General features: G+C 42.0%; 2 protein-coding genes across 3 annotated transcripts in view; both read right to left on the bottom strand.

Annotated features, from left to right (window-relative positions):
* The window catches only part of LOC135607470 (choline/ethanolaminephosphotransferase 1-like), a 36607-nt gene extending 29466 nt beyond the window's left edge, over window positions 1-7141 (bottom strand). Inside the window, exons 1-3 of one of the 2 annotated variants that reach the window (XM_065099327.1) lie at window positions 6801-7141; window positions 6203-6342; window positions 5620-5635 (exon numbers count right to left, since the gene is read on the bottom strand). In XM_065099327.1, the coding sequence (XP_064955399.1) occupies window positions 5620-5635; window positions 6203-6339 (153 nt within the window). In that variant the 5' untranslated portion in view covers window positions 6340-6342; window positions 6801-7141. The remainder of the gene's footprint in view (window positions 1-5619; window positions 5636-6202; window positions 6343-6800) is intronic. The other variant, XM_065099328.1, reaches the window with a different exon arrangement.
* Window positions 7142-9957: 2816 nt separating this feature from the next.
* Window positions 9958-10658, bottom strand: LOC135606486 (uncharacterized). The gene has a single exon (XM_065097518.1). It carries the CDS (start codon window positions 10606-10608, stop codon window positions 10270-10272), a length of 339 nt encoding a protein of 112 aa, XP_064953590.1. The 5' UTR covers window positions 10609-10658; the 3' UTR covers window positions 9958-10269.
* Window positions 10659-12765: the final 2107 nt, after the last annotated feature.

The raw sequence follows: 12765 nt of genomic DNA, 5'->3' as shown, positions 1-12765 counted from the left end.
GGATCCCGAGTGAAGCGCTTTCTCTAACCCGTTTTCTCTTTTGTAGGTCCTAAGGGACCATAGGAGGTTTTGAGAAGATTGACCTTTACAAACGAACATGCAAGGGTGCCGCACGACTTAGGAAAAACTAGCTAAATCCGTGACATATGGTATCAGAGCGGGACAAGCACTCATAGAAACACTTGGCATGCAAACATGGGGGACCTTGCGGGGCTGCATTGGGGGCAGTCAGCACGCATGACCGTTTGGGAGAAAATGGGCATGGAGATGTAGGGAAAAGAAGTCGCTCAGAGGAGCGGACATCTGAGATTGGCATTCAGAGGAATGGCCAACCCTTCACGCAAGAGACACCACGAGGACAAGCAAGCTAGGAAGAATGCATAGCGCACAAAGGTTGGGATGGCTGAGTTTGAGCTACGACTCAATGTTGGCAACCATACTTGATGGTGCTCAACGTTTGAGCTACGGCTAAAGACAAGCGAGGCGTTTGGTAAAAGATGAGATCATGTAAGGTAGAATGGGTTGTTCAGCGACCAAATGAGTTGTGCAAAGCTCACAGAGGTAAGGGGAATTGCTAACTCGAAGAATTCGGTACTCATGGAAAGGATTGTATGCGAACGATGGAGTGTTCGTGGCCATCCCAAGGCGACCGAAACTCGATGCCCTGGAGCTTTGAAACTTTCTTTTCAACATGAGAATGATACGTCCGTAGGAGGCTAAAGTGTGCAGCAAGTTCAGCATTTTGCTAGGCATTGAGGGATGCAGCGGAGGCTGTATTGACGTGGAGTCACAATCTAGCAAGTACGTTTGCGGGAGGCAGAACAATGTACAGTTTGTTCAGCAAGGCGGAGTAGTCCAAGGGGATGGTGGTCTCCGAAACTTTCAGAGAGAAGGAAGCGAAGAGAGAAGTTGCTCAAACGAGACAAATATCCAGGAGGGATACGTCCCGGCTCTCCAGAGGGAGAACCATGTGCAACGAACTGCACATGTTGCTCCAACGGGACAAATATCCAAGAGGGATAAGTCTCGGCTCTCTAAAGGGAGAACCATGTGCAACGGACCGCACATGTTGCTCCAACGAGACAAATATCCAGGAGGGATAAGTCCCGGCTCTCCAAAGGGAGAACCATGCAAGGTAGGCAATACCGAATGATACCGCCCGGTACGGGCGATACGCACCGGTCTGACGGCATACCGATACGTGGACCGCCCGCTACCGAGTGGAACGAAAAAATAATAATAAAATAATATATATTTATTTATTTATTTATTTATATTTATATATAAATATTTTAGAAAAAGGCGACGTTCGGCGACGTCGCCGAGGCGATGCGACGTTGCCTTTTTCGACGACGTCGCCGAGGCGATACGACATCGCCTTTTAAATTATATATATATATATATATATATATATATATATATATATATATATATATATATATATATATATATATAAACAAGGTGACGTCACCCCGCCTGGGAGAAGAGAGAGGCGACGTCACCGAGTTATATATATATATATATATATATATATATATACATATACATATACCGAGCGGTATACCGTTCGATATACCGCTCAGTATACAGTTTCGTACCGTACCGAGCGAACGTCGAAACTCCGGTACGGTACAAAATTGCAGACCTTGGAACCATATGCAACGGATCGTACATGTTACTCCAACAAGACACATATCCAGGAGGGATAAGTCTCGGCTCTCCAGAGGGAGAACCATGTACAACAGATCGCACATGTTGAGGAGTACCTCAAAACAACTCCACAAAGCTCAACGAACCGAGCGAGCTGCGATGAGTCGTTGCATGATCTCGCCTGAGATAATGCATTGAGGGATGCATTTGCGAGATCAAGTGGGGAAGCGATCCAAGGCAACACAAATGAAGGCACACTTGGAGTCGATATGGAGATCGGACTCAATGGAGGGCTGACCTGTGGAATGGTGGGCGTGAGGACCATCATCAACTCAATGCAAATCGAGGAGCGGAGCAACTTTGGTGTAACTTGACAAAGTATCCAAGTCGTATGAAGAGAGCCAACATAGAAGATGGGACATGGAGCGAAGGCACAGAGCTTTTCTTGGATAGTGGTCAAGGACATAAACTCTTGCTGAGGCAAGAGCGGGATCATGTCGATCCATGGGTCCTTCATTCTGATGGAGCAGACTCATCTTACATGGTGTCAAAGACGAAAGGAGCTTCTAGGCACATGCACCTTATCTCGGAGAAGCATTTGATGGAGGAACTAATGCAAATCAACTCGCGGAGGCGAAGTTGGGTTCAGAAGGCCTTGGCATGGGGCAAGAGGACGCGAATGTGGGTACTCTTGAAGAATATGTCACAGTGCTGCCATTCAAGTTGTCATGAAGGGAGCAGTGCGCAGCGGAGATTGTGCCAACAGGGGTAGAGGCCTAGGATCCAAACATTCAGCGAAGTCGGTGGACTTCGGGAGCTAATAGGCGACGGACTGTCCTAGAGAGGTGCTTCGTTTAGGTGTGACCCGAGAGCGGATGGACAAAGGTCGATTGCCAAAAAAAGCGAACACAATCGAAAGTGAAAGAGGCCTTGCGATGTGTTGGCAAAGGCCACACATGGAGGGATCACAATCCGAGTTCACCCCACAAGGATCAGAATGCAGTGGAGATGTCACCAGGAAGCGACATGGTGCAGCGGATCGTGGTGGAACAGTTCGTGGCAATGCGATACACACGAATCTAGTCCCGTGATGGACTATATCATACAAAGGTATGATCGGGAGCTACTGGAAGCTCCACTTTCGTGAACAACACGACGATAAGAAGGGCTATGAATTCAATGAGTGAAAGCCATGGTACCGCAAAGGCGGGTCTTCCGCACGTGCATCGAATTTTATAACGGATGAAAGCCTTGGTCATCAACATATGGGGGTTATGTACCACTGAAGGCAAAGTTTGAATGCAAGTACCAGTGAGTCCCATGGGAGGGACTTGATCATGTAGAGGTATGATCAGAGCGGCTAGAGAGTTGAACTGCTCCAAATCCCATATTGTCTTAAGGGAGCTCGACAAGTCAAAGGACAAGACCAAGTAAGCGAACGTTGCTACGAGGAAGCTAAGGAGAACAGAATCGGTGCGAACCCTACAACATGATGGCAGAGGCCATGCATGGGAGTTGCAGACTGTCTTTCCATCGACCAAGGGGAACTGCTTGGAGAACACAGAGGTGTTAAAGCAGGGAGTCGAACGGGGCGAGGAAGCGACGACGAGTCCAAAGGGACTTAGCTACCCAAAACCAAGCATCGGTTAGAATAAAGGTGGACTCGGAGGAGTGCCACAATGTCACGGACAAAATTCTAAACAGGATGTTTGATGTAATGCTTATATATGTCTGTGTCTTTTGGTTTGTTCATGCTTTGCACAGCATGTAGAGGGACGGTCGAAGGCTTAACAACCCCATTTTAGTTGGGTTTGGTGGCATTTTAGGCTTGTAAATAAAGGTTGTGTCATGTAGACACTTGTGAGAGATATTCGATCTGTAGTGGATCATTTTGACCCTTTGTTGTGCAACCGTTCAGAGCTTGTAAAGTATATTTGTAATTTGCATTGACTATGAAATATTTTCTGAAATGATTGCTTGTGGATTCCGAGTGAGACGCTTTCTCTAACCCATTTTCTCTTTTTGTAGGTCCTAAGGGACCATGGGAGGTTTCGGGGAGGCTGACCTTTGCGGACGAACACGCAAAGGTGCCGCACGACTTAGGCAAAACCAGCTAAGTCCGTGACAACAGTGCCATAGAGGCAGATCTATCGATCGCGAAGAAAGGGATACAGATGTGAGGCGACGGATAATAGGGTCATGGGCATGGCAGCGTCATGGTACCGTAGAGGCGAGACTTTCGTGAAGTCATCGATCCCTTGCTCTCATAGGGGGAGAGCGCTTGTTCGTGAAAATGGCCGAGGAGGTGGAGAATGCAGAGGCAGACTCCAAGTACCAAGACAAGGCTGAAGGGCATAGGCCAAGAAACTTCGTAATATCAGTGTCAACGAGCTTCTCATCAAGATAGCTGAAATTGGAGAACTTCAGGTCGATGTGAGAGTGCATGATCAAGGAACGAAGCAAGCAGTACGCGGTGCTGTACCTTTGCTACTCAATGGAGTAGGCGGAAGTGATGCGAACTTACTTGGAAATGACAACTAAGTGAAAGAAGAATCGATGGGCAAATTTTATGGAAGAATGACCCAAAAGCTTCAAAAGTTTGCGAGGCAATGCTCGTTAAAGCTCCAACAGGCATCCACCCAGTTCAAGCGGCATGAGGCATTTGAGAGACTAGCACATACTAAGGATGGTCTTTTCCTTCATCTGAAGGATCCGCAAGAACCAACAGGGATCAACCCAACTTAGCCAACCCCACAATAGAGTCAAAGTCATTGGCGAGTTGAAGAAGCATGGCGGATTAAAAGTTCGACTACTCAACAACAGCAACGGAGAGCAGCTGGGAGCCAAGAGGCGCATTGCAGTTGGAGCAGAAGATTGAAGACTTAGCAAAGGCAAGGAGTTGCAGCATCAGCAAAGGCTTCGACGAGGACGTCGAAGGAATAAGTAGGGGAGAATGTCACGGACAAAATTGTAAATGGGGTGTTCGACGTAATGCTTATGTATGTTCGTGTCTTTTGGTTTGTTCATGCTCTGCACAACATGTAAAGGGCTGACAATAGGCTTAGTAGCCCCATTTTCTTTCGATCTATAGTGGACCATTTTGGATCCTTTGTTGTGTGACCGTTCAGAGCTTATGAAGTCTGTTTGTAATTTGCATTAGTTATGAAGTGTTTCCTGAAATGATTGCTTGTGGATCCCGAGTAAGGCGCTTTCTCTAACCCGTTTTCTCTTTTGTAGGTCCTAAGGGACCATAGAAGGTTTCAGGGAGGCTGACCTTTGCAGACGGACACGCAAGGGTGCCGCGCGACTCAGGCAAAACCAGCTAAGTCCATGACAGTACCATATCGGTGTACCGATTAGCTGTCGGTATAATATGTGCCAAGCTATACCGAGCGTACTGACACACAGTACAACACTAAGGTGTACCGATGTACTACCCGTACCGGTCTATCAGACCAGTACGTACCACCCGTACCGAGAGGTATGGTACGATATTGCAAATCATGATCTAACCTGAATAGAGACCAATGCCATCACCCTAAGTGAACTTGATATCTTGAACTCTTGTTAGGTAACTTATTCACTGTAGTTGATGCATGCAGCTAAATGGAAAACTAAAATTGGATGGCCTAGAACTAGCCCCATGCTGATGTCACATTTTAATCTCTCAGTTGACATACTTTCCAGTGTTCATAAAGCATGCCAAATCATATCAGAGATTACAAGGGAAAAGCAGAAGGGTACAGGAGTTAGCAATCAAATTCAGTTAAATTGGTTTACCCTTACATGTTCTACATAAGCCAACCCAAGTATCAACCTACTTTATAAGGCATTACGAGATCCAACCACTACATTTCACAATAGATAAATTTCATCAACTAAGCAGAAACTAAATAGATGTTTCTGCAGGGTAAACAAAGGATACTCTACAGATCAGATGAAAATTTAGCACTAATTTCCCCCAAAAACCTTCCACATAAGACATCTGAAAAAGAAAATAGGTTAATAATTAACATATTAGTTAAAAGAAAAGATTTCACATATAAGACATCAGAAAAGGAAATTAGGTTAATAATTGACATATTATTTCAAAGAAAAGATTTCACACATCAGGATTCCCCAAAGCCATTAGACCTTCCTAACCACAAGTCATATTACCTAACAAACAACTACTTACTTTAATGTGTGTGTGTGTGTGTAGACATGTCTCAGTGTCTCTTTATTTCATAAGCTCTCATATGGGATTCTTTTAAATGTCTGGTACCCGACACCCTGTCCAAGTAACACTATCGACAACAGTGATAATAAATTCCATGTAATGAACCTATGCCAAACTTCAAGATTCAGGTGCCGTATTGAAGAACTCTAAGTTAGTTTTCTCCGAAAGCATGTATATCATGCAAAATAACATAAATAATAGTGCAATATTCACAGCCTGGCTAATAACCAAGTAGGTACATCAGTCGATCAAAAAAATATTGATGATAAAAAAAAGACTGATAGAAAACCCAGAAGAAAAAAAATTCTTCCATATACCACCGAGAGAACTTACGGCATCCAAAGAGGGAAAAGGGCAACGCAGCGACTCCAAAACGGCTGCAAGACATACTTAGCAAGAAGCGATTTGTCCACACCACTATACTTGTATTTGTGAAGCGTCGCTACCCCATGGTGTCCAATGTATCCCATCTCCTGCCCAACCAGAACAAAGGAGCAGTTCTTTAATTTCCTTTTTTTTCTTTTCTTTTGGTTCTTTTACCAAATCACCACCTAACAAAAAGATTCAATCTACATCAACAAAGCCAAGACCCAAGAAACCGGAAGCAAAAGCTAGATTCAATCCACATCAAGAAACCAAGACCTAAGAAACCGGAAGCAAAAGCTAGATTCAATCCACATCAAGAGACCAAGACCCAAGACACCGGAAGCAATAACTAGATGCGATCCACATCAATAGAACCGAGACCCCAGAAGCCGGAAGCAATAGCTAGATTCAATCGACATCAAGAAAACCGAGCCCCAAGAAACCGGAAGCAATAGCTCCCACCATAAACAAAGCAAGAAAATAGATCGAATCACGGACAGATCGCGATCAAGAAAAGCAAATCCAAGAGCAGATCTAGAGGGGAATCGGGTGGAGGGTTCCATACCTTAGGGTTTGGGCGGGCGAGTGTGTGCAGAGGAGGGAGGAGAGGGGAGCTCGCTTCGTTGGCGCGGCACCCTAGACAAGGAAAGATCGATGTGGGTTGGTAATGGGCGGAGAGGGGGCGAATGAAAGACCCCAAACGGCCAAATAATTTGGGCTCGTTACAAGGTTCACCAGTCGGCCTATCCGCGGAACGAGTTACACGGGCGGGCACGGTTCAGCGACGGCAAATACGCGGCCTAAGCGTGGATCAGTACAATCGAGCACCTGGGGAGGTCAATCAGTCCGGTTCGACACGCAAGACGATGTTCGCTTTCACGACGGTCCGATGCGGTTCAGCAGAAATCGGCCAATACACGGGTCAGGAACCATTTGTCCAGGCGAGGTTTGTTCTTGTCCAACCTATACAAAATGTGCACCGTTTCCGTTGATGCTTACTCGTTTGTCATAGGCGGGAAAGGAGCGCCGACCTGTATAAATGCAGTCACACGCTTGATTCGTTGTTATCAAGACGTAGTCGGGCCTTTTTAGCTGGACTCTATGCTTTATATATTCTTATAAAAAACAGTAGATTCCGATGGGATGCTGGAGAAATAGAATAGAAAGGTGACTCGAGTCCAAAACTAACTCGACTGAGGCTCTTGTTGTAAAAACCCAATTTACCTAAATGTGAGAGGAACCTAAACGAAATTACTATCATGAACTTGAGCATTTTGGACTATCAATCAATAATCATGATAAATAATAAAAACGAAAACCTAATAATGGGTCGAGTAGGACCACATGAACTGAAGACTGAGATCACCAATAAGCAATAAGCTATGGAGAAAAAACTAGTTATCAAGCAAGTTAAACAAGCAAAGTTCAAATCCAGTTAATACAAATCTTGATCTTCTACCCTCCAGTGTCATCGAACAGTAATGAATTAACTAAATGATGAGCAATACAAAGACCTATGGTCCGATTCTAGTACCTTGGATAGAATGAATACTGGTTGTTAAGTGTTGGTCCAGCTGGTGCTGAAACTTTAGTTCAAAGTTCAAACAATGAACAACAACTAAAGCGTCTGCACATGTGTACGAAATTAAAAAGCTGTAGCAAGAAAGAGGAAGTAAGTTGATTCCAGAAAACTAATTTTAAAGTTAACCAAATGAGTTAAATAGAAAATGCTTAGGCTCAAGTTTGAAGCTAATCTTTTCTATACTCAATGAGAAAAAAACACCATCTGAAAAAGGCAGTTAATTCAATAAACATTAGCCGTCCTTATTAATTGTTGTTCTACATCCCACTGACACTTTGTAGCACTCCAGGAATTTTCTTATCCAACACAAAGAGTAGGTTGTTTCAAGAGAGATAATGAAACTTTAAGACGACCAAGATATGATCGTGGTCTAGCATCACCTTTAGCAACTGGTAAACTAAAACCAGGAAGAAGAATCGTCAGGAAATATACTTGATCAAGAAAATGGTTGATTATGTTAACCTAACTAAATCTACCCAATTATCATAACTAAAAACTTTCAGAAACGAGTGACAGTAAATTAAACCTAGAATGCAACATAACTTTTATCGAAAGATTTGCTATTTTAAAATAGACCTCTACATAAAAGGCTACATGTGTAACACAATCCATGAACCTAATTCAAGTAGCACTTCTGCAATATAAATAAATTAAAATAAAAACTGAACCAGCTATGTGGAGTAATAAGACAGAGCAAAAAACACAACCCAATGGTTGTAAGCACCAACAAATGAGAAATGTCACACAAAATTGGACTTTCTTAATCACAGTATATATAATTCGAGCTCAATTAAACATAAAGAAATTTCCCACAAACCATAGAAACTGATAACTCAGTTCCAAGACTGAGTTAGCAAAAGTTAGTTTGTTGTTGATTACTTTCATATTACATTAATGCTTGTTAGCAAAGGAATTTAAAGTTTTTCACATTTTCAGTCACTAACTTTGTGGTTGATTCCACAACTCTTATCTGAGTTATTAGAAATCTTTCAAGATGAATTTCCATAAAAGATACTACTTTCATGATCATTAATATACCATTGGCCAGAAATTAGATACGGTTGTCAAACGACAACTATCACAACCAAGACAGAAATGGCTAAAGAAGTTTTTTCAATAATCATTTATTATAATTGTTAAGATGATTATGACAATTTTCTGATAGCCTTCATTCATTTTCTCTGGCTTACAGCTTCCTAATAATATGGCATGACATAGCTGCGATTTGTACCTATCCTCATTTAACAATATGGTCACTATCCTCATTTATCAAGAGCAGAATGCCCAAACAACCAACTTATCTAAATCGGAAGATGGAAAAAAACATATCATGATATAACTAAATAAATATTCTACACACATCTAATGCGCTTCGATGTTCTTTTTGCAACAATTGTAAGTGAACCAAACAACCCATTTACAAACATTTCCTTCAAAATATATCAACCATGTTTCTAATATCTCTGCTTTAGAAAATATTCAAATATGTGCTGTGACAAATCCCTTGTTCATGCTGTAACTAATACTGTATTAGAAGATGATTTCATTCTAATACAGAAAAAATGACACATGGGTTCCCAAACGTCATCGGCTCGATACCTATTCATAGATCCCCTCAACCCTGTGTCATCTGACCAAAGCGCATTGCCAGCACATAAAGCCGTCTATCACACATGACAGTTCGGGCAGCTTTTATTATCCTGGTATGTCCAACAATTCAGCAAAACTACCACTATGATATATTCCTTAAATCACCTATGAAACGACCCCACGTATGCTTGCTAAAGGCATATGACATTGGCTATCCTCTAGGAGATTCGACCATTGTTCTAACTTGAGTACTGAAGGGGCCTTGTCAGGTATGCCTCTGACTCAATCTAGAACCTGGTTGGCTCTAGATGTGTACTGACGACGCATCAGACAACCTGAAACAATGTTACAGAAGATGACTTCAATTTTTGAACATTTAACATTTCATTAGTCAGACCATTCCAGACACCTAGTGCGCATCAAGCAAACACTTCTCCACCAGTTTACCAAACTGCATTCTCAATTTCTGCGACCGAACTAATAACGTAGAGGAGTATATAAAGCAAACATTCAGTTATAGCAAACATTTCTTTAAGGGCAACAAACAGACTAGCTATCAGCATTGTTTTATTTCTCTCAAGAGAAAATTCAAACAAGCGTAACATAGCACACTTAAATATCAAAGAGTACCTTATCGTCCCAATATAGCAGTGGGTAAGCAAAGTAATTTCAACAGATATTAGTTTCTCTTTGCAAGATCACAAACCATAAAGAGTGATGGGGCTCCGATCAAATTAAAAGCTGTCGTTTGACCACTATAAACCTAAAAGATAACCGCAAGAAATAAGAAGGAACCCAAACAGAGACAACAATCGAGATCGACCTGAGGGGAGAGAGCGGCGCCAAGGAGAAGAAAGAGGGGCTAGTGGTCGGTGTCCTCGCGGAAGAGGCGGCGGAGGTGGTCGGCGAGGAGGCCGGAGGAGTCAAGGGAGGCTTCGTGGAGAAGGTCGTCCTTGACGGCAGCGGTGCGGCGGCATAGGGCGTCGTGCTCCTCGCGGAGGAGATCGTTGTCGCGGGAGAGGTCGCGGATCCGGTACTTCTGCCCCAGCGAGCGCATGCTGAGCATGAGGATGCCCGTCATGACAAAGAGATGCAGGAAGCCATGCTTCCGCTTTATCGCATTCGCCACCAGCCCCAGCGGCCTCCGCCCCGTCGTCGCGCGCCCATCCGATGACGACGAGGAAGGAGCAGCAGACGCCATCGATGGGAGCGCTCTATTTCGACCCTATGGGGATGCAAAGACCACCGCGAGGGTTAAGGGGTCAGCAGTACGCACGCACAAACGGGTGGTTTGATCGAACCCTCCTCGGCTTGGACGTCGGTTGAACTCAATCGACCCAAAGAACATACGCTGAACCTGAGTTATCAAGACTTTTGTCGATGCAAAGGTGTGAATTTTATCTATTTTTAATTTAGTTTAAATGTGTTCTTTACAAATCTAATTAAAAATTTCTAATTTGATATATTTGATAAGAGATCATTTGATTAATCGATCATTAGTGTGACCCATATATTCATAAAAAATTATTCATTTTAGACGATGAAAATATCTGTACAGTTTGAAAAAGGTTTCGTCCAATCACCTATTTGAAGTTCTCGGAGAACCGGCATGCATACATGTGAGACATGGGTAAAGAAACTCTCCCCGGCATCAAGTCTATTTGCAGTTCAAAGAACGTAAATAAGACAGCTATTTTGGTTCATTCAATGCTTGACACTCTTCTTCAAACACTGTATTCTAATATCTGTATAATATTAACAGAATGCAATAAGAAGGGCCTAATTGTAATATTCCTCTAGATTGATTCCATCAGCGACCAAGGACATATTAATGGGAAATTGTGGTTGAGAGAATACAATTGGAAATGGAATTTTGTAGCTAGGACCTGTCAAATAGCAACATATACACACAACAGAAAAAGGATGCTCTAACAGTGTGGGAAACATACACTGTCTACAGAACTTGGGAGTTGGGATCAGGTTGACTATCGAGAAATCATAAGTAGTAGTCCTAGTACTTGATAAAAAGATTCAGTAAATAAAATTCAACCAGATGGACCCTCCTTGTCGACTCGACCAAGTCCATACATATAAGATGTAACAATGACGGTTGCATATTTCAACATTTTTTTTGTTTTAATTTTTGATTGTCAATAGTTATGCTATTATATTATCATTCATATTTGTAACACACATTTTACTTTCCAGATGCTAATGGGCACTATTCCACAAATCTCACAATCTACTATATTAGTGCCAAGGGGATGTCTTTAACTCTAATTATTTTATCATTTTATCTTTTCCTTTCTGACTTTTATCTTCTTCTTTACTCTTACCTTTCTAACTAAAAATATAATTACAATAATATCCTCTTAATTGATCCTCTTAATTGAATTTACATTAAAAACAATATAGTACTTCGACAAAGAAACTTATCTTAACCTTGATATACTCAAAATTTAAAAAGCTAAAAGTGAAAATCTGAGCTTCATATGCCCATGATGTGAAAAATCGATGGTTATCCATGACATAAAGTGCTAATACTAATTGATTATAACCTGTTGTAGAAGCTTCATTCTTGATAAAACTTCAATGAAATTTTAAAAATCTTAATGAAGATCAAAATATAAAATTTCATATCATGGATCACCAATTTTATGAGTATGACAAGAGAGTGCATCAAATAACATAAATCCAAAATACTATATACCTTGTATAAGCTGAATGTTTTAAATAAAAAGAGCAATCACCATAATGATTTTTTTAGCAAAAAGCAAGGACTATAACATACCCCATGCAGTTGTGTGCCAGCATTGATGTGCTCGATCCAAAGGGATCGCATGTCCCTCTTCTTGTTGCGATGATCCCTATAGGAGTACTACAACGTCTTCTTCATCCTCTCCCGAGTAATCTTGATGCAGTTCTTAGCCCTCCCCCTGAATCCCTTTGTCAGTTTAAATATCTTATCCTTGTTCACCGTGCCCCCCCTTTTTGCCTTCCTCTTTCTCCCTAGCTCTATAATGAACACAAACACTCAAGTCACTTTCTCAAGTACACTCTTCCCGAATAAAGGATGCATTCAATCAATCTAATCATATGTTTGCTTAATCATCAATATCTTTAAACCCTAAAAAAATAAGGAAACAACCAATAATTCAACATATAAGATAGAACCAAAGATAATTCATCTTTATGAAAGATGAAGGACAAAAAGAAAAAGATTATAGACATAAAAGATCATATTTTGACGAGAACATACAAAAATTGTGGATGATATAGTGGCGTCGGTGTAGGCAACGACGAGAGGTGCAATTTGGAGTCTATTTGAGACGAACCAGTCGAAGAGGTCAAATGCGAA

This window comes from Musa acuminata, chromosome BXJ2-3 (genome assembly GCF_036884655.1).
Source record: "Musa acuminata AAA Group cultivar baxijiao chromosome BXJ2-3, Cavendish_Baxijiao_AAA, whole genome shotgun sequence".
NCBI classification, from domain to species: Eukaryota; Viridiplantae; Streptophyta; class Magnoliopsida; order Zingiberales; family Musaceae; genus Musa; species Musa acuminata.
Note: the sequence above shows the minus strand (reverse complement) of the source record. Positions and strands in the feature narration are given on the sequence as shown.

Excerpts from the sequence above, each read along its gene's own strand:
- LOC135606486 (XM_065097518.1), bottom strand. The coding sequence starts at position 10,608 with ATGGCGTCTGCTGCTCCTTCCTCGTCGTCATCGGATGGGCGCGCGACG.